This window comes from Miscanthus floridulus, chromosome 3 (genome assembly GCF_019320115.1).
Source record: "Miscanthus floridulus cultivar M001 chromosome 3, ASM1932011v1, whole genome shotgun sequence".
Classification (NCBI taxonomy): Eukaryota; Viridiplantae; Streptophyta; class Magnoliopsida; order Poales; family Poaceae; genus Miscanthus; species Miscanthus floridulus.
Window position 1 is genome coordinate 81,451,312 of NC_089582.1, and position 21,043 is coordinate 81,472,354.

Consider the following 21,043-nt stretch of genomic DNA (forward strand, 5'->3'; position numbering starts at 1 on the left):
TTGGTTTGGTTGCGTTTGCGAAAGGATAGGTTTCCTGAATTAAGAAAATCTAAATTGATGCCTCGAGCGGATGGTCCTTTTAAAGTGATGCAACGAATAAATGAGAATGCATATAAGCTTGATCTTCCTGCAGATTTTGGGGTTAGTCCCACATTTAACATTGCAGATTTGAAGCCTTATTTGGGTGAGGAAGATGAGCTTGAGTCGAGGACGACTCAAATTCAAGAAAGGGAGGATGATGAGGACATCAACACCGATCATACATCCACGCCGACACCTGCTGGTCCTATTACCCGTGCTCGTGCTCGAACACTTAATCATCAAGTGAGTTCCTTCTTGAGCTCTTGTCCATCCTATTTAGATCTTGGAGACACGTGCACTCTTGTTTTGATTAGGAATCAAGGAGAAGACCGAAAGGGAAAAGGACTCGCGTAGGCTGGATTTGGACTGCAGCACACCTCCAACTTGCGACGGTCGCCATGGTTACATACGGAGTCGGATTGGGGTGATTCTGGACTTGTTGGAAAGCTAATAAAGTCTACTTTCATACGGATCTGACCTCATACTCATACCTGCTCATAAACGGCGTCAACAGCCCAAAAATCACCGAGAGGTCTATTCTATCCAGGGTGCTGCGCCACCTTAAGTTAGCCCAATGGGCTTGTATCGTTTAGAGTCCAGTAGAGACGCGTCCTAGGGTTGGAGCACGACCCAAACTCTCTTGTGGTCGTCCTCCACACGTCATATACCCCTTAGCCGCCACCAGGAACACTTGGGTTTTGTTTAGATCAAGTTTAGCCTTTGCTACTTGCTTGTAGGCGCGCGTGCTGATCCAGCCGCCCGTCTCCTTGTCTTCGGAACCCCACTCAAAATAAGATTCAGTTTGAGGCTTTTAATTCCATCTTGCAAATTCAGTGCTTGTTTCCTTGTTCTTGCTAGTTCTTCGATTGCTTGCAGGACGGGAGCCCTAGTGGCTGGTTGTCGCGCTCTACAAGATCGTGACGGCCTTTGGAGGTGGTGTATCGGTTGCTAAGGCGCGGTCTTGGAAGGCTATAGTCGGGCCGTGAACGTCATCTCCATCCATCAAATCGAGTGATCTCACGCCTCTCATCGAAAGATCGTCCATAAACCCTAGCGGGTTTATATCACCGAGTATCATCAATTCTTAAAATCATTGTCATGTTTTGATATATCAATTATTGCTCAAAACCAATGCACATCAACTGTTCAAAATCAATGTCATGTAGGTTTTGAAGGATGAATCTATGAATATAACATTCATACAATTAGTATACATATAATTTGACTAATTGTTATTTTGTCCATTCCGAAAGGTTTAGCAATCACCATGAAATATATAACTCCGAATATAACTTTTTTTTGTATCTATCTTAATTTAGTGTCACGGTTGAAAATGGTCCAATGAAACATCGCAGTTCAGTTTCAGAAGCCTATAAACAGCACAACGAAAGTGGCATCACTGCAAAATTATTAATACACGAACAAATCCGTCCAAAAATGCTAAAATCACAAATTATCCGCCAAAGTGGTAGCTCTTTAAACATCATTCTAACTACGGCACTCACTAGTCACTCCAATCGCATAGCATAACTTCCAAAGTTCTATTGGATGGACCTGCAAATGTCTATGATCAAGCAGCCTTGGGCTTGGGCTTAAGTCTCTTCAATTGCGAGTATAGGAAAACTCCAGCAAGAGCGATCCCGGTACCTGCACAAATTTAATGTTTCAAAATCATGAGGGTGAACGGACTAAAATGATTGATTTAGTTAAGAGTAGTGAAAGGAAAAGATGCAGACCAAGAGAGTTGATGGGAGAAACAGGGGTCCTGAAGAACAGAACAGAGGTCACAATGACCACCACCCGCTTGACGCAATTGCCCACTGAATGTGTGACTGGGGATACCCGGGCGAGGATCATGTATGACACCTTCAACAAATTTAAAATATTAAGATCATTGTTTGAAATGGAACTTGTACAGGCATATATAGTAATCTGAATCAACGTTAATGATGTAATCAAAGAACAAACAAATCCACCAATATCAGTAAGATGGATCACCACCTGTTGGTATGCATGGAAGCAGAATGCAGCAATCAATGACCTTGTGTATATCTGTTTCAAGTTCAAACCCTGCACAAGAAATAATATTCATAAATATTGAATTATGCTCAAGCTAGTCTGTAAGGTATCATGAATAATAAGCAGCAGGATACTCACAGCAGACTGCAAAACTGCTGGACTAACTTTAACACCTTCTGTAAGTAAGGTTACTGGGGCCAACAGGAAGAATGACATGACTGTAATGATTGAGAATAGATTAATGTTGTCGAGAGATTCCTGGTCACGAGTGGGGAAAAGAAAGAGGGTTAGGCATACAATCAAATCGAATGGCACAACACAGAAGGTATATACAGATATACCTATTAAAAACTGAAACTAACAAATCAATTACTCCCTCCGTTCCAAATCAATTACGCATATTTGAATTTAGTTTTTACTATGTATCTAGACATAACCTATATCGGTACGTAGCAAAAGCTATGAAACTAACAAAGCCAAATCGTCTTATAATTTGGAACGGAGGGAGTAGTTGATTGCTTTGACTACCCAAGAAAATTTAAAAATAGTAATTCAGCTACCTCTTTCTTCACCATAAGTTTCTTGCTTAGCACATTCCTTGACTGGAAGGTTACATTTGAAGCCATTGCACTCCAAAATCCAGCCCTGTGTTGAAAATTTCGAAGTTACACATGAGTATAAAATGGGTAACATGGAAGTCATTGCTTTTAACTTCCTGGAGGTGTAAGTGCACGCAAACAGATAGAAATAACAGCTCTGGAACAATTGTATAACTAAATTTTGAGGTATGGCAGATGATTGAAGCAATGGAACAAAAGACAGAAAATTAATAGAAAAGGATAAATGTATTTTGCACAACAAGCATCCTAACACTTGCTTGTATTCAATCTAAGGTGCCTATATTGTTGCATACCAGTTAAAGGAGGCCTCAGTAAGGGATGCCAATGCCACACCACCAACAATTGGAAGAAGAGACAACACAACCCAAGGCGTAGGCAACTGCAAAATCACTCATTTGTCAGAGAAAAAGCAAGAAGCAAGAAAGATTTTATCATACTGCGAGAGTTGTGTAGTTACTATAGGCTTCAGAGTTGAACAGAAGACTTACCTCACCAAGGAAAATTGCTGAAAGGAGAACTGAGAAGAAAGGTTCCATGGCCTTGATAGTATGTGTAAATGACACTGCAACCTTTCCAAGGCTCATGTTTGTGAAAAGATTGCCCATGGTATGGACAATAGCTAGAGGAAGGATAGCAAAAAGCTGGGAAACAAGAACAGCACCGACATTAATTTTGATGCACCATGTTTATACTGAAAGTTTGCCCGACAAGACTAAATATTCACCTGGGCACCAGAAATCTTTGGCCTTTTAAGGATACCAGTGATCCACATGAACAAAGCAATGGCACTTCCAACAGTAAACTGCACCGTTGTGATGTTTATAGGGTATGGCAAAACCTTCAGAACCTGCAGAGCATAGGAACAGTTTAGAAAGTAGTATCATTTACTGGTAACTGTTGTTCATCATCAAGTGTTTCTCAGGAATCAGGAAACTAACTAAAAGGTGACATGATCTACATTAATGAATAAAGAAAGACTACAGTTACCAATACAACACTTGTCAGTAAAATATTGCCTTGACATAGCCACCAGAAAACATAAGTGCTATCTGGGTGGGATGTCAAAAACACTGGAAATATAGAAGCAAGATTATCTTGTGCATGCAGCCTGTTAAAAACTTAAAACCCTTAAAACTATGGAGAAATGGTAGTCTAAAAAATTAACCTCAGATATGGAACACCTATGTAAGTATGTATCATGACTTAAAGTTGAAAACACATCGCATGGGTGTAGTCTGCAGTGCATATAACAGATCCTTAAAAAGATGGATGTTCTGTAACAGCTTTAAAAAAAGTAGCATATACTTCGTATCTACAGATACTACAGATATCCGAAACAAGCATCAACTTTATTGTAATCATTATTGAGTACGGTTAAAACTACAATGTAGACTTGGCTGTATTTTACAAAGTTAAGCAAAATCTAGCCTAGAAATGTGTGGTATGAGGCAGATCTAAAATGGAGAAAAAGAAACAAAGGCAAAGTTTTCTTTCTGTGCAGCATGTGGAGCTTGTATCAGTTATAGATCATGATGGGTTTGAGCAAACTTTTGCAGTCACGCTCACGCAGAAAGTGTGATGGCCTACATCTAGTTTCAGTAGATTATGAGGTTAAAAACAGACATCTGTTATAACTGATTCATAAATTTCTCAAGAGAAAAGGTCAAGGCCAATTGGCTTTTCACTTAACCTAATGGAGATGTCCAGATGGAAGAAACATGAACAATACATGGGCCGCTTTTCAGCATAGCACGCAGGGCATGCATGAAAGGAGAAATGAAAGCTCTCTCTTTGACTCAGTTTAGATTAGGGAAAATTTGCAGACTAATAGAAGGATCTGTCCTTTGCACGCATGCACCGAAATCAAAATCACCAGCACTTAGATCCACCCACCAATCCACTTGGCTCTAGTCGATCAGAATGGAATCACTAGTGCGCGGTGGCTAACCAGAGGGAAGGCCAGCAATTGGGCTGCTTGAGCATCAGGAATGCAACGCGTCCCCCAACACAGGGACATGGAGGGATGCCAGTGTTTTTTTTTTTTCGTCAATCAGCTCACCTGCTTGTTGTAGATGTTGAAGTAGATGTTGAAGAGGTACCAGAGCCCGAAGAGCGCCCCCAGCTGCAGCGTCTTGACGAGCCCTCCCCCCGCTTCCTCTCCGGCCCCCTCAGCCGCCGCCACCTTCCCGGCCGCCGCCGCCACGTGCCGGGCGGCCCTGCATCTCCGGTTCTCCTCCTCCTCCAGCGGCGAGGCCGGCAGGAGGCCGGCGCGGGCGGAGAGGCGGAGGCCGCGAGGCGTGAGGAGCGGTGGCTGGGTGCCGCCGATGCACCCGCCGGCGCCGCGGCATGGGCTAGTGTAGGTGGGGAGCGGCCGCGCGGCGCATGGCCGGACGAGCCCGACGGCAGCCGCGCTCTGCATGATCCGCCGAAGAGTTGGTGCTCTGGAAGAGGCGGGCGGAGGGGCCCGAGGCGGCGGCGGCGGAGAGCACGAGGTTTCCACCGGCTTGGCGAGGCCTGGCGCTGCTGGTGGGCTGGTGGCGTCGACTGACAGTGCGCGAGATTTGGAGCGAGGAGGGGCTTTAATGCAGCTGGCTATCTGACATGCGGGCCGCAGGAGCCTGTGGAGCCCACTGGCAGTGGGCGGATAATGGATCCGACGTGGGCTTCGACCGTGTCGCCGCGACATGGAGCGCAACGAACAGCTGTCGCTGCCGAAACAGTCCTTGGGGACCCCAGCGGTCAGCGTCGGAGTCACCGTGGCATACTGGCATCCGTCTAGCACCAGCCTCCAGTAGTAGTTGGGTTGGTGGAGATGGACGATGCGACGGTCTCGAGGAAACGAGGGACGCCGCGGGCCCCGCAACGGAGGCCACGCCCAAGGAGCGGATCCGCTGGATCACCACTTCAGCAGGTCCACCATGACGCAAGCAATCCCAGCCCAAACTAATTTCTATAAAATTTCTACGTAAAACCCTAAAATTCTTGCGTTCTTTAGGTCTGTTCAACGTTGTGTGAAATCAAGTTGCACATTTCATATGCCAGGAGCAACGAGAATAAGCAATAAAGTATCAGTGAACATCTATAGAGCTAAAATGACATCTCAAGGGTGATAAGGTGAGCAGCTAAGTGTGCGCATGCTACCCAATGCATATAAACAAATATAATCTTTGTATTCAACTATGCGACCTAAACCCTAATACAGGTAACTAAAACACAGACTTATATAATGCACCAAGGACTATGTAGGCAACTAGGCATTACTTGTTTGCATATAGTTATGCAGTTTAAGGGTGCCCTGTACAAGCACCTATGTAGGCTTATCCTTATGTCTTATATTTTAGATCAGCCCAATGCTCCAACATGGCTTGTAGCCTCAAGTCTATCCTCCTGACAACAACATCCAACTCAGCATGATGGTAGCTTGCAAACATGTGTTAACAAAAAAGTTAGAGAGAGAGAGAGTACCATTAAGGCCATGTTCGGCTTACCTCATATTCGGCTGGTTCGACTTCTTTTTTCAGTCGGAACAGTATTTTTCTCTCACAACAATTCAGTCGGAACAGTATTTTTCAGCCAGTTTTAGCAAAGTTTCACACCAACGAACGGGGCCTAAAAGATAAAAGATGTAGCTAGGGCGAAAGCAATGTGTGAAGGAGAGAAAAGGTGGACGATGTAAGGTCCTAATGACTAGAGAGAGGGTGAATAGCCTATAAAAAAATTTCTACAACAACACTTAACAAACTGGTTAGATAAATATGAGGCAAAGCAAGTGTTGCGCTAGCCTACTAAAATACAAGCCACCTACCACAATTCTAGTTTCTATAGTCTCTATCCACACAATGGCTATGTCACTACACTAAGTTGGTATGCTCTCAATTGCTAACTAAAGAGCCACACTAACAAAGCTAACAAGCTCTCACGACTAGCTACGCTAAAGAGCTTGACAACTAGTTTGCGGTATTGTAAAGAGAGAGAGCAAGATGGTTATACCGTCGAGTCGAGAAATAAACCAATCAATCACAAGAATAAATATCAATGAATACCAATCACCTCGGAATCAAATGTTGACATAATGATTTTTTACCGAGGTTCACTTGCTTGTCGGCAAGCTAGTCCTCGTTGTGGTGATTCACTCACTTGGAGGTTCACGTGCTAATTTGTATCACACGCCAAACCCTCAATAGGGTGCTGCACAACCAACACAAGATGAGGATCACACAAGCCACGAGTAATTTACTAGAGTACCTTTTGGCTCTCCATCGAGGAAAGGTCGAGAACCTCTCACAATCACCATGATTGAAGCCAGAGACAATCACCAACCTCCGCTCGACGATCCTCGCTACTCCAAGCCATCTAGGCGGCGGCAACCACCAAGAGTAACAAGAGAATCCCGCAGCGAAACACGAACACCAAGTGCCTCTAGATGCAAACACTCCAGCAATGTACTTAGATTCACTCCTAATCTCACAAAAACGATGAATCAATGATGGAGATGAGTGGAAGGGCTTTGGCTTAGCTCACAAGGTTGCTATGTTAATGCAAATGGCCAAGAGAGTGAGCTTGAGCCAGCCATGGGACTTAAATAGAGAGCCCCCACGAATATAGTCGTTGGCTCCTCTGTTCACTGAAAAATCGGGGTGACTGAACGCACTGGTCGGTTTGACCGGACGTAGGACCCTAGCGTCCGGTCCTCTACTTCAAATGTTGATCATCCGATCTCAACGGTCAACAGTTGAAAGGTCCTTGTCTGGTTTTGGTAATTGAGTGACAACTTAGGTGGACTAATTGTGTTTATGTGAGATACACAGGTGATTAGTCCATAGGTACATGTGTGTGAGCAACATATGCCATGAAGGTGAAAATGGCTTGGAGATGTTGCAAAGCTCACACATGTGGTGATGAAGGAGCTTAAATGCACATGAGACATGACATTGAGTCATGTGATCAAAGGTGGAGAAGATCAAGACAAGGCTTGGCTTGATGGACTGGTTGCAAGCGTGAAGGGCAAGTCAAAGGCTTTGGAGCGATGAACTGCGTGGCGGTGAAGCTTGAGCAAGACCTGGCGTCGATGGACGAAGGCAACGGTGAAAAGCAAGAGAAGTCAAGATCGATGAACCAATATGATCACGTGATGATATAAAGTGGATCATATCATTGTTGATCGTGTTGGTGCATGTGTTGCATCGACATTGGAGGAGATGGAATGGAATGCACAAGGCAAAGGTATAACCTAGAGCATTTCATTTCACCGGTCATAGGTGTGTAGAGAAGTTTATGACCGGGTTTAGGATAGATGGCTATACTATCAAGAGGGGCAAACTTGTTTGCATATCGGTCATCTAGTGCCACTCGAGTGATCTAACTTTGCATCGTCGCTAGGATCAAGTGGCGTGGCAAGTTGAGTGGCTAACATCCTTTGGGAAATGATTGTGAAAAGCTAACACACATACACATGGTGGTGTTGGCACATTTACAAAGGAGAAGGAGTTGGAGTTGATGTGGATCAACTTGGTGAAGAAACTCTACCGACGGAGTGTCCGCCCGTAGAGTGCGGATAGTCTGACGGTGCCACCGGCGCCCTACATAGAAAAGACAGGGTCTCACTGAGTGCATCGGACACTGGCACTGGAAGTGACCGGATGCTGGTAGGGCGCGTCCGGTCAGGCTGACGCATGGTGACGTAGGAGCTGGAGTATGACCGAACGCTGGGCTGCGTCCGATCACGTGTGACCGGACGCGTCCGGTCAAGGTTGGTACCTTATTGTAAACGATCGGACGCTGAGGGTCCAGCGTCCGGTCAGTTGAAGCTGCTGCGTCCGATCAGAAGATGACCGTTGAGATCGAAACAATGCCGTTGAACGTAGGTGACACGTGGCTGTCATTGGGCGACCAGACGCTGAGGTCCAGCATCCGGTCAACATGATCGGAGCATCCGATCGACCCGATAGTTGCCTAGTAAAAGGGGTAACAGCTAGTTTAGCCCTTGGGGCTATAAATAGAAGTGGCCTTCGGCCATGGCTGGGGCTAAGCACCTCGGGGGACTTTGTGTCCATACTTGAGAGTGCTTAGAAGCCCTCCATCTCACACATACTTGATAGTGATCATTCGATTGTGTGGGTGAGCATTCTAGTGCGATTGCATTATGAGGTTGCATCGAGTGGCACTAGGTGATCGAGTTGCAAGCCGGTGGTCCTTGTCACTCTTGGAGGTTGCCACCTCCTAGATGGCTTGGTGGTGGTCTCCGTAGAAGCCCACAAGAAGCTTGTGCGGTGCTCCGTAGAAGAGCTTTGTGAGGGGCATTGTGCTCGCCCCGCGGGAGCCATGAAGAGCAACTTTAGTAAAGCGTGTCATTGAGCTACCCTCACTTCCGGGGTAGGTTCTTGCGGCGCCCGATGTGCGGGCTTGGCGAGTGATGTCAATTAGCCGCCGAACCACCAAGTGAGCGGTCGACACAACGGGGACTAGCGTGTTGGCAAACACGTGAACCTCGGGAGAAAAATCATCATGTCAACCTTGTTCTTCCTGTTGGTTTACATCTCCGTTACACAAGGTTGCAATTACTTTCATATACATTGAGCTTATGTTGTTGCTTTAGTAATTAGTTAGCTTGTGTAGCTTGCTAATTATCTTCTTGCTTATGTAGCATAGAAGTAGCTCCCTTGCGTGGCTAATTTGGTTTGTGTAATCTTGTTAGTCACATTGCTTAGTTTGTGTAGCTAAGTATTTGCGCTCTCTAATTCGGCATTGGTTGCCTTGTTATTGAGCATTGCTAGTGAGCTTAGTTAGTTTTGTGCTTTTGCTTACTAGCATGTGTAGGAGCTCCCTTGTTGCTTAAAGTACTAGTGGCATAGGTTTGTGTGACCTTGCTCCTAGAATTGGTTAGGAGAGCTCTAGCTAGCTCAGCACCTTTGTTGCCTGATTAGTATCTTTGCAAGGTGCTAGTGAACATAGATAGAGGGGTGTAGTCTTGGCTAGACCGATAGTTCTAATTCCGCACTTGTTTCGGTTAGTCGACGTGATTAAGTTTTAAAAAGAACTATTCACCCTCCCCCTCTAGTCGCCATCTCGACCCTTTCAACAGTGCACTTAAGTTGTGACCGGACACTCTACAGTGTAGGACCAGACACAGGACCCCAGCGTCCGGTCACTTCTAGTAAGGTTTCAGTCGCGACCGGATGCGTCAGTTTGAACACGACCGGACGTAGGATGGGCAGCGTTCGGTCGATTCCAGAGAACTCCCAGAGCTACTCAACTACGACCGGATGTGTCCGGTCGGTCACGATCGGACGCAGCAACAGCGTCCGGTCCTTCTCCTCTTCTCTACGCCGCCACGTCAGCGGGACCAGACGCACCCACTCCACATCCGGTCGAAGACCGACACCAGCGTCTTCAGTGCTTCCACTGATCGAACGCGTCGGTTTAGTTGAGGCCAGCGTCCGGTCCACTCTGTGAAACCCTGTCTTTTCTATACAGGGCACCGGTGGCACCGTCGGACTGTCCGCCGGTGAAGTTTCGAACCCTTACTCCCAAGTGCTAAACACAATGTGTATCACCTTTGTGCATGTGTGTTAGCATATTTTCACAAATATTTTTATGGGTGTTTGCATTCCACTAGATTCTAAATACATATGCAATGAGTTAGAGTATCTAGTGGCACTTTGATAACCGTATTTCGATACGAGTTTTACCCCTCTTAATAGTACGGCTATCGAACCTAAATGTGATCACACTCGCTAAGTGTCTTGATCACCGAAACAAAATGGCTCCTACCACTTATACCTTTGCCTTGAGCCTTTTGTTTTTCTCTTTCTTCTTTTTAAGTCCAAGCACTTGATCATCACCATGGCATCACCATCATCATGTCATGATCTTCATTTGCTCCACCACTTGGAATGTGCCACCTATCTCATAATCACTTTGATAAAACTAGGTTAGCATTTAGGGTTTTATCAATTCAACAAAACCAAACTATGAGCTTTCATACGAGAACATGTAAGAAAAAAAGAGGTGATGCTTGCCTTATGTGCATGGTAGTTTTAGAATCTTGATATCTCCATGGAATATTCCTTTTTCAGGAGACTAGTGCTAGTGTATGCCTACGAACAGGTGTATGCCTACGAACAGGTTTATATGAGTTTGATTCTAGTGGATCTTAAGAATGTAACAGAAGGATCGTCGATCTCAGAATCCCATATAAAATAGGTTAGAGTCTATTTGGACGAGCTCCACTCCTAAATTTTGTAGCTGTATTCCTTGATTCTTTGGTAAAGTGATTCTACTTAATTCTGGTAAGGGAGTAGGTGAGGATTGGACTGGGGTCAAAAAAATTTTTGGCTCATTCCTTCTAATATAAATAGAGAAATGATTCTTATTTGTTCGTCACCAGAGTCTCTGTGTTTTTTTTACTATTTGACTAACGAGAAGCGATTCTTATAAAAATATACTCCAAAGGCCCTGCCAAACAACCCCTAGGTAGTAAGAGATTCTATACTAGTATTGTATTTACAACAGCTCATCCAGTTATGCACAGAGATGACAACGGGTATCAAAATCCGAAACCCAATGGGTTTGGATAAGGATGTGGATTAATTTCTCTATCGCCATTTATGAGCATGCTATCGCTGCTGACGTTTATATATAGTTGAGTACTCATAAGTAGGAAACAAGCTCTTATAAGGAAACCAGTAGAACATTACGCGGCACATACCCACAATAGCCCCAAATGACGAGGGCATGGTGTAATAGAACCAGAGAGAATTCCTTATTTGACATTGGAAAAATGAGTCGTTCCTTTTTTGGCCTTGAAATTTTCTTCGTTCCCTATTTGACACTCACTTCAACTTTCGTTCCTAATTTGACACTGCCGTCAAATCCGTTAGCTAACGGTGTTAACTGGCCGTTAAAAAGACGTTTTTGCCCCTAGAAAAAAAAGCGGCGAAGCAAATTTGAGAGGAAAAAAAAACCTGCGCCTTTTTTTTTAGCTGGGCGCATGTATCAGAGGCGGACGCAGGTTTTTTTTCCTCAAATTTGCTTCGTCGTTTTTTTTCTAGGGGCAAAAACGTCTTTTTAACGGCCAGTTAACACCGTTAGCTAACGGATTTGACGGCAGTGTTAAATTAGGAACGAAAGTTGAAGTGAGTGTCAAATAGGGAACGAAGAAAATTTCAGGGCAAAAAAAAAACGACTCATTTTTCCAGTGTCAAATAAGGAATTCTCCCATAGAACTAAGTGGATAGGGAACGAATCTGGGTAACACGAATTCGATTTAGAACAGCTGAGTGATTTGATAACGAGTAAAGTGGAATTGGTGGTCGCCGGTGATCTCTCGAGCCCAGCTCACCGCCTATGCCAACGCCTACCAAGACAAGTTCGAGTTGCTCTCTTCCCTTTCTGTTATACTAGTCCATCACGCGCGTCATCGTACGCGCCGGTAAATCTCCTGGTTAAGACACATGTAAAAAAGATGTTTAATATTTGTATGAAGCAATATTATGAGTTTAATGTGGATATGTCATGCACAAGAACTGAACGATTGGAACTCTTTTTATATTTAACATGGTAAAACTATTCAGAATTGTAAACATGACATGATTGATGTGATAGATGACATTTCATAGCAAAAACATAGAAGCCAATGCAATAAACTATTTTAGGTCTTCACACTGCATGAGAAATATTCTAAAGCTTCTGTTTTCACACCGACCATAAAGCATGAGTATTTTTTTCTCTAGAGTCACATAGAGATTAGAAATTGGAAGAAGTAAGGAAATGTCATTTACCTTACTCGTGTATTTGCGTCTTCGTGACCTACACCCATAAATTCTGCATTTAAGCCATCAACCATAAATTTAGTGTTAAGTTTAGGTACAGTAGCTGTGGAAAAAAATAATTTTGAAATAAAAATAGTCAATTTGTGAATTGTGATGAGGCATCTGAACTTGCTTGAATATTGTAAATCCATACAGAAGCAACTAATTAACTACTTCTAGATCTTAACATCCTACCTTCTTCATTTATACAGAATGTTTAATCTCTTGTTAAAATAAATATAACTGTTTCATAATCCACAAGATCGTGCTACCTTCCTGCTAGAAGCTTAGTAACTTCATAAATCAGGTCAACAGACTATATACAGCGCAAACCACCTTTCTGGCTTGGTTCAGAAGAAAAAAGGCTTGCAAAACTGGTTAATCTACTGCAAAAATAAGCATGCTAAGATCCCTGCAAAAAAACAACAATAAAGGCACATCATCTCTATTGCAAACATACTCTCTTGTACTGAATTGACTTCTATCATCTAAAATGGTATTTCTCTTGTACTAAATGACTTCTATCATCTAATGCTATTTCAGTGGATTCATAAAAGATTGCAAGTGGTATGACTCCAGTAAATTCGTTATACATTGGACTGTGGGGGTGTACTAAAGAAACAATCACTTGTTCATCATTTGATATGTATCAGATTGTGAGGAACTCTGGTTCCTTCAACTCTACTACTCCATCCATTCTAAATTATAAGATGTTTTGGCTTTTTTAGATATACATTGTTTTTGCTATGCATTTAGACACACTGTCTAGATACATAGTTAAAGCAATATATCTAGAAAAGCCAAAACATCTTATAATTTGGAACAGAGGGAGTATACCTGATACTCCCTCAATTCCAAATTGCAAGTCATTCTGAGCAATACCAAAGTGGTGCACAATTTTGGCAAGATGTGCACATGCGACTAATCGTAGCCTTGATAGCATCACAAATCCTCCTACTGGAACCGCTGAGCACACAGGAAGCAAATAAGTCCACTGTTGCCCTTCTCCCACTTCCTGTCCTCTCCATTTGGTTCCATGTTTGCAAGGGCAGTTTGAACCAGTGTTTGTGAAGTTCCCCTTGCAAGTAAGACAGAAAATTAGGTCACTAATTTGTCAGCAGAGTGTCATAATAAATCAATGTTAAGCTAGAACAGTATGAAAAGCATAGAAAAATGGGGCCTATTCTGACATAAATTGGCATACACTTTCTGTTTTGCTGGATGCCATGGTAAAGGACACATTAGAACAGGAACATGAACCTGACTTCAAATTTGAGAGAGTACTTGAAGGGTGCTTATGTGCACCCAGCCTTCTAGAACAATGAGAAAACTATTCTGTAAAGCAACTCAAACATGTAGATAAATGCTGATTTATAGTCTCGACACAGGGGTAGTTCTACCTGTATCTCTGAAGCCAGAACATAGCAACATGTACTATTTGAGTATGAAATCAAATTTGAGTTTCATCGAACTAAGACATGAATGTATCAAATAAAATGTTTAAGACGATGTGTGCTCTTAGGAGGCTTGCAACCTGCTTGGCGGGTGGGACTGTGCCACCCTGAGCTGATGACAACTGCAGCCGAAGTGTAGAAAGCAATCGCCTCGCGCTCACCGCCGCCTCGGGAGGGAAGGGGAGAGAGGGAGAGTAAGGGGAGGGAGGGCAGAGGAGGAGGAGGAGGAGGATGGGCGCCGCCGCCACGGAGGCAGTGGGCAGCGCCGTCGTTGGCCCACAGTCCTCCACCATGGCACCAACGGCCATGGCCTCTGGAAGGTTGTTGCCTGCACAGATCGGACGGGAGGACAGACGGATCAGGCCATGGAGGCACCGGATCCGCCGGTTTGGGCGTCCGCCAGCAAGGAAGACTGATCCGACAAGCCTACATCGACATCCGTCCCCGACGCCGGCGAGGGAAGGGGAGGGAGAGGAAGGGAGAGAGCGAACCTTAATCTGCGCAACGCCCGGGTAGTAGAGGCCAGTGGCCAGGCCTCCTGCAGAAGTGCCGGCGGCCCGCGTCGCCCTGGCTGCGCGCACTGGCTGCCGTCACCCTGGCCGCATCGAGAGAGAGAGGTAGCGAGTGGAGAGGAGAGGGGGGGGGGGGGAGGGCACGGCGTGGGGTGCGCTCCGTGCACCGTCGCCATGGCGGCATGGATCGAGAGAGGGAGAGAGAGAGAGAGAGAGCGGAGAGGAGGAGGGCGTCGGGGTCAAGGAGAGCCGACGAGGGTTTCGTAGCGGGTCCGAGGCATTGTAGCAAGAGGTGGAGATAATACGGACCGTCGATTGCTGAATCGAATGGCCAAGAGAATTCGGGACGACGTGGCCACCCTGAGCGGCGGCCAAACCTTCCTGCTTTGATATGTAGAAACTAGCGCTTACAGCTGTCCAACAGCGGATCACCGGACGCAGCCGGGCCTCCATGGCTTCAAGCTTTCCAGTCTGGGCCGGATACTTTTGGGTTCGGCTTCCTAGGCCTTCGTTCTGGTGGCTTGACGCGCACCGTGACACATGGCTGGATTTGCTTCTGACTTTGTGACACTACTGAGACGGAGCCGACTCAGAACTCCAAAAGGAAAGAAAAGGAGCGAGCCAGCGACTTCGATTCCAACACGGGGAAGAACGGAACAGTGGGAGTGGGACACGCATCGGCCGTCTCTAGTTCTCTACTACTGGGTGTCGAAAAACGGTTAATTTGAGAGATTGCAAGGCAAAAGCCACCCGGAAAATTTCTACACGGTTCGAACCTGATCCCTTCCTCAGTTCCTCTCAAGGCGTGGTGGCGTGGAGTGGCGTGGCGTTGCGTCCCCTCCACATCACTCTGATCCCCTCGCGCTCGCGGCCATGGCGGGAGCCAAGCAGCCTCGCCGATGCAACCTCCCGACGCTTCTCGCCACCATCTCGGCCGCCGCCCTGCTTCTCTTCTTCCCGCGGTTCTCGCCGGCGGCGGCGGCGGTGGAGAAGGGGAGGAACCGGTCGTCGTTGCTCGGGGAGCCGAGGCAGTGGGCCACGGGCAAGGACGAGGCGGAGATTCTGGCCGAGGCCGAAGCTCGTGCTGGCGGCGGAGGAGAGGGTTTGCTGACTCGGGACGACGGGCGCGAGTTCGCCTCGCTTGACAGCATGGTGCAGTGGGCGATTGGTATGGGCCTGCGACTTTGCGGGTTCCTTCCTCGTTTGTTGGGTGAATTCGTCTATTTGAACCCGAAATATTTGCAATCTGAGTCAATTTGTATGTCAAAAATTTCGCCAACAATGCTTATTTATTAGCCTACATTGCCATTGAAGCAGGAGCAAATTGACTCCAATACTGCTGCTAATGCAGGGAACTCTGATCCGGATAAGTTGAGAGAAAAGGCTGCGGAATTGGAGTGGCTATCGGCAGAGGAATTACTCAAGCGACAGATGGAGATTAAGGTGAAGACATTGCTGCAGAGCCGACGGAAATTTGTTCATCCAAGTTTAGAGTTCACTTTTAAGTTTTAGTAGTTTATTTACATTAAGTTACGAATTTCCTGAACAACAACTCCTATTTCTGTTGGTCATAAAAGTTGATCTTCAGAGTTCAGGCCAACGTTTGGATGATGTAAAATGCAAAATTTTAAGTGATTGCGTTACCTTCATCCAAATAACTGCCCTGCAGGAGCTGATGGAGAAGTTAAAGGTGCCATCAGATGCTGAGTTGATGAAGATTGCTATTGCTGACTTAAATAATTCCTCTGTTTCGCTGGAGGACTGCCACCGTGCGCTGCAAGAGCTTTTACTTCTCGTTGAGCCCATCGACAATGCTAATGGTAAATTATGTACTTGTTTGTCAATATAAGCGTATGCTCGAAACCTCATCTTCGGCAAATCAATGCATGGATGAACGTGTAGTTTGGGGATAATAGATGCCTCCTTTTTTACTCTTGTCCATAAGAGAGAGTATGTCAGTTTAGTTATTTACCTGTGATTGATTCATGTTAAGATGATCCATGTACCTTTTGCATAGTTGTTTGTTCTGAAGGTTAAAACTGTGTTTTCAAGTCTCCATTTCCCTGTTTCATAAAGATCAGCAGTTCATTTCGAATCATGTTTAACAGTTTGTGCAAGCCAAGAATTATACTTATTTTTCTTATGGTGACATGATTTTATCAATTTGTGTTCAGACCTTGACAAACTTGGAGGCCTTCTTCCATTGATTCGGGAACTTAGCAATGCAGATGAAGGAATAAGAACTACTTCAGCATGGGTGCTGGGCAAAGCCAGTCAGAACAATGTTCTTGTTCAAAACCAGGTACTATCAGCAGGTCTCCAACTATTTTCTATGGTGATTCCTCTGTCTTTTACTTCTATCCTTACAGCTTACTCAAGAAACTGTTTTCCATTCTTTCAATGCATCATCCTATGTATCAGTATTTACACAACTCTTTGTACTTGATTAGATCCTTGGTTATGGAGCTTTGGAAAGATTAGTGAAGATGGGTTATTCCAGTTCTTCACAAGAAGCTGCAAAGGCACTGTATGCTATATCCTCTTTGATTAGGGACAATGAACATGGTCAGGAGCTGTTCCTTTCAGAAAATGGTTATGCAATGTTGCAGGTAGAAAAAGGAAATCATATATTGAACATCTAGGCAAAAGTGAGGTTGAAGTGTACCAATGCGTTGTTTGTTTGCAGCATATACTGTCAACCACTAGAACTAATGTTCGGCTTCAGAAAAAGGTTCTGTCTTTACTGGCATATATAGCTGACTTTCAGCTAAATACAGGGAAGTCACAAGCTCCATCCTTAAGCAACCACCTTTTCATAAAATCAGTAGTTGAGATGATATCATCAGTGCCTGACCTTGACCTCCAGGAGAAGGTACACTCCAAAATATCATCTAAGTGAATACTATTTTCTTACGTTTGCCATGAAGGTATGAGATGCTAGTTTTCCTGATCAAACTTGTTTTGGTCATCATACATGTAGGCTTTGTTAGCTGTTAGGAGTCTGCTGCAGCTTACGTCAGCTGATGCTACAGATCTTCAGAAGTTTTCAGGCCTGGATGATTCCCTGAATACATTGAGAGTGCAATTGGATGAGTTGACATCTCATGAGGAACAAAGGGAGTACGCTCTGGAAGTTGAAATTCTCCGGAGAGAAGTCCACATTGTCTTCCAGCAGAAAATCAATCAGGTATTGATTCATACCTTAAATGATGCTGGAGTAGCAAACTCTGTTCTTTAATGTGCATTTCTTCTATGAATACAGGCAAGGGTGGTTGCAGCATCACATGAAAATTGACAAAATGAAGTCAAATATAAGCCTGGGAATTCGAACAGATGTAATGGTTAGAAACCTTGGATGTCCATATGAAGGTGATCGGGTAACAATTTATTTGTTACTTTTAGTTGAATGACAAGTTGTCAACAGAATTAAGGCGGGTTGCATGGGATCATAGATAATTCACAGATAGAATGTCACAAAATGGTGACTGTCTATCGAGTTACAGAACAGAGAAGTGCAATGGAACAAAGTTCTCACTCATTTCTGCTTCGTGTTGAACCATTTCATAATACACCTATAACACATTGAATGTCGATGCTGTTCATACGCAAAGATTCAAAGTTGTTACTGAGCCTAGACTAAGGTTGCAATTGCAATAGCCCTGATTCAGTTGCTTCCCGTTTAACCGAAATGTTGCTCAAGTTCTTTCATACATAAGCATTTTGCACAACTTTCACTGAAAGTAAACTTACCATGCTTTGGAAAACCATAAAGTTCTGAATGGTGTCATGCTTATATATACAGAGGAAATAGAAAACCCAATGACTATGCGCAGCAGCAGCGGCACCTTCCTTCCTGGATCATTTGGGGCCTGTTTGGAACGCAGGAATTTTACAGGAATTAGTTTATTTTCACAGGAAAAACACAGGAATAGGAAAAAAATTTCCGCATTCCAAACAGGGCCTTGATAGGCAGCAGGGATCCTTCTTCCGTGGCACTCTGGTTGACGCTCTGCTACCTGCTTTTCCTTTACCTCTTTTCAGTTTATTTAAAATAAAGCATTCAATTCTATGTTAAAGAAAAGAAGGTCTTGATCTCTTGGCTCAAGATGGTTCGATTTGAACAAAAAGCCCAACCAGATTTAAGGTAATTAAGAGTTCTGGGAAGCTCTGAGCTTAGAGTTCACATATATAGATCATAGATCTAAATTCCGGCTACAGTTGCCGCTATCTCCCATTATAGCTGTTTGAGGAGGAATTAGCTATTTTTTTTCTATGTATACAATTTAGTTGTTACCTGCCGCTAGCTGGTCATTTGCTGTCATGTGATTTAAAACACCAATATAGGTAGATCGTTAAATGCCTTAGCCGGTGATTTAAAACACTGATGCAGATTCAAGTTGAAGGCTGTTGATTTGGCGAGTGCGAAATTGAACCCAGTTTCATGCGCTCGAATTACGTCGCTCGTCTCTGATAATCTCGTGACTCGTGACGCATATATGTCTTTGTAATTTGTATTGTATTGGAAGTCCTTTGTAGAATCTACAAAATTTGACTCCCCAAATGGTTGGCACCCCTCATACATACAAGCGAGCACTGAATGAGATCAGACGGCGAAGTATTCGAAGGCGCTCCCGAGTCGCCGGCCGGCATATGGGTAGCGGTGGTCGGGGTACGTGCACCCGGTGCTGAACAGCATCCAGTGCCGCCGGCAGCGCTTGACGGGCAGGTCCCCGATCACGCGCTCGCCGCGGTCGGGCGTCTTGAGGACCACGGCGTCGTTCTCGAAGACGACGCGGCACAGGCCTTGGCCGGCGGGGTCCTGGCACCGCCGTGCCTCGGGCCACCGCGAGTCCAGCACCGTGATCCCGGCGACGTAGTTGCCCGCGTACGCCCAGTTGCAGCGCACCCACCCGTGCTGCCCCTGCTCCACCAGCAGCTCGGCGACGCGGCGCCCGGCCCTGCCGTGGGGCACGCGGCCGCGCGGCACCACGCTGAGCTCCGTCAGGAACCCGCCCATCGCATGGCACGCCAGCTTCATGCCCAGCGCCGGAAGGTGGTTCTCCACGGACGCGTAGTACGTCTCGTGGGCGCCGGCCACCGCGGCGATGGCTGCGAGGGCCACGGCCACGGCGGCGAGGCGTGCCATTCTTGGCGGGGGTGCCGGCTAAGATTGTAGGGGTGCCTGCCTTCGCTCGGGGCCGCGCCAAACCATTTTATATTATCTGAACTTTGCTATTTGTGGTGACTGGTGAGACGACCGTGTCAATCCATCGTCACAAAAAAGTGAGGAAGTTCTGAAAACTCTAAAAAAAGATCCTCGATTCTACTTTTTAGGAAAAATAAAAAAAACAATCCTGTGATAATTTTACATCTGAACTCCCTAAAAAATAAGCATCTGATAAAACGGCTAATCTAGCGCTCGGACGTTCAGCGCCCCACGCGCGTCCGGACGCCCGCTCAAGTGCTCAACCCCCACATCCGCTTTCGCCCCTGCACCCACGCGCACGCCCCCCAGCGCCCCCTAGCCCTTCGGCGAGCCGCACGCCCCTAGCTCGCCCGCCGCGTCCGCCTTCGCACTGCCCCATGCGCACGACGAGCATGCCCCAGTGCCCCCCTGACCGCAGCACCCCCGCCCGTCGGCCCGAGCGCCTCGGTACGCTAGGCCCCCGGCGAGCCACGCGCCCCCGTCCGCCGGCTCGCCCATCGGCCGAGCAACATAAAACACTCTAATAAAACACTTGAAACAACATGGAACAACTGCTGCAACATAAGACTGAAGCAGCTGAAACATCTGGAACATATTATTGCAACATTTGTGTGAACCATATGAAAACATTAAGATCAGAACGATTGCAACATACGTCTAAAACATGTGAAACATTTTGAACAAAATGCTTGCAACATGGCTTTGAAACACTCGCAACATATGCAACATGTGCAACATCCCCCGATCTACTTTTGCAGCATCCATATGATTCAACTGCAACATAGCTCTGAAGTATCTGAAACGATTGAAAGATACAATTGCAATATGGGGGAAGAGAGTCTGGCATGGAGAGCGCCATGGTCACCGGATCTGAGGGCGTTGGGAGCTCCCTGTGCGGGAGGACGCCAGTGTCGGGGAAGGGCGCCGCCGGGGTGGGGGAGGAGGACGTCAACGTGGGGGAAGGAGCCGCCGGAGTGGGGGGAGGAGGACTCTGGGGTGTGTGAAGGAGCCGCCGGTGTGGGAGAAGGCACCGCCGGGGTAGGGGAGGAGGATGCCGTGATGGGGGAGGGCGCCGGCGGCGCACATGACGGAGAGGAGCGGGTCGCTGCCGGTCATGGAGAGGAGCGAGCGACGCACACGATGGAGAGGAGTTGGGTCAGCTGGTGTGGGGGATATGACCCCCGATACCCACAAGACAAGACATGGGCCGCACAATCAGAAGTGGCTCGGCCCACAAGATCAAGGCGTGCGGCGCGAGACACTGTCGGCGTGCAACGTAAGGCTAAAAGAAGATGTGATTTATTAGACATTGTAATACCAAATAGGATATTTTTCTTATAAC

At 45.9% G+C, this 21,043-nt stretch overlaps 3 protein-coding genes across 6 annotated transcripts; 1 reads left to right on the forward strand and 2 right to left on the reverse strand.

Moving 5' to 3' along the window:
• Nucleotides 1-1,454: 1,454 nt before the first annotated feature.
• On the reverse strand, nt 1,455-5,268 carry LOC136545995 (phosphoenolpyruvate/phosphate translocator 1, chloroplastic-like). The gene is made up of 9 exons (XM_066537973.1): nt 4,780-5,268; nt 3,445-3,567; nt 3,209-3,361; nt 3,014-3,099; nt 2,661-2,745; nt 2,239-2,358; nt 2,083-2,151; nt 1,818-1,947; nt 1,455-1,728 (listed from the first exon to the last, which is right to left on the reverse strand). The coding sequence occupies exons 1-9, from the start codon at nt 5,137-5,139 to the stop codon at nt 1,652-1,654; spliced, it is 1,203 nt and encodes a 400-aa protein (XP_066394070.1). The 5' UTR covers nt 5,140-5,268; the 3' UTR covers nt 1,455-1,651.
• A 9,820-nt stretch (nt 5,269-15,088) lies between these two features.
• Nucleotides 15,089-18,086, forward strand: LOC136545996 (hsp70 nucleotide exchange factor FES1-like). Of its 4 annotated transcripts, none has more exons than XM_066537974.1 (8): nt 15,089-15,753; nt 15,847-15,938; nt 16,165-16,315; nt 16,670-16,830; nt 16,946-17,104; nt 17,182-17,367; nt 17,476-17,682; nt 17,758-18,086. In XM_066537974.1, the coding sequence occupies exons 1-8, from the start codon at nt 15,369-15,371 to the stop codon at nt 17,788-17,790; spliced, it is 1,374 nt and encodes a 457-aa protein (XP_066394071.1). In that variant the 5' UTR covers nt 15,089-15,368; the 3' UTR covers nt 17,791-18,086. The 4 variants fall into 4 exon arrangements, with proteins under 4 accessions (XP_066394071.1, XP_066394073.1, XP_066394072.1 ...); XM_066537976.1 differs by having other exon boundaries at nt 15,090-15,663; XM_066537975.1 differs by having other exon boundaries at nt 15,095-15,753; nt 16,670-16,797.
• Nucleotides 18,087-18,994: 908 nt separating this feature from the next.
• Nucleotides 18,995-19,691, reverse strand: LOC136545997 (uncharacterized). Its single transcript, XM_066537979.1, has one exon. The coding sequence runs from the start codon at nt 19,639-19,641 to the stop codon at nt 19,099-19,101; it is 543 nt and encodes a 180-aa protein (XP_066394076.1). The 5' UTR covers nt 19,642-19,691; the 3' UTR covers nt 18,995-19,098.
• Nucleotides 19,692-21,043: the final 1,352 nt, after the last annotated feature.

Bases quoted from the DNA above. Each gene is read 5' to 3' on its own strand.
- LOC136545995 (XM_066537973.1), bottom strand. From the start codon at position 5,139: ATGCAGAGCGCGGCTGCCGTCGGGCTCGTCCGGCCATGCGCCGCGCGG. The intron at 2,152-2,238 runs GTGAGTATCCTG...TTTCTTGTGCAG, and splicing joins CAGCAGTTTTGCAGTCTGCT to GGTTTGAACTTGAAACAGAT. The intron at 1,948-2,082 runs GTGGTGATCCAT...AATTTGTTGAAG, and splicing joins GCTTCCATGCATACCAACAG to GTGTCATACATGATCCTCGC.
- LOC136545996 (XM_066537974.1), top strand. From the start codon at position 15,369: ATGGCGGGAGCCAAGCAGCCTCGCCGATGCAACCTCCCGACGCTTCTC. The intron at 17,105-17,181 runs GTAGAAAAAGGA...GTTTGTTTGCAG, and splicing joins ATGGTTATGCAATGTTGCAG to CATATACTGTCAACCACTAG. The intron at 17,683-17,757 runs GTATTGATTCAT...CTATGAATACAG, and splicing joins TCCAGCAGAAAATCAATCAG to GCAAGGGTGGTTGCAGCATC.
- LOC136545997 (XM_066537979.1), bottom strand. From the start codon at position 19,641: ATGGCACGCCTCGCCGCCGTGGCCGTGGCCCTCGCAGCCATCGCCGCG.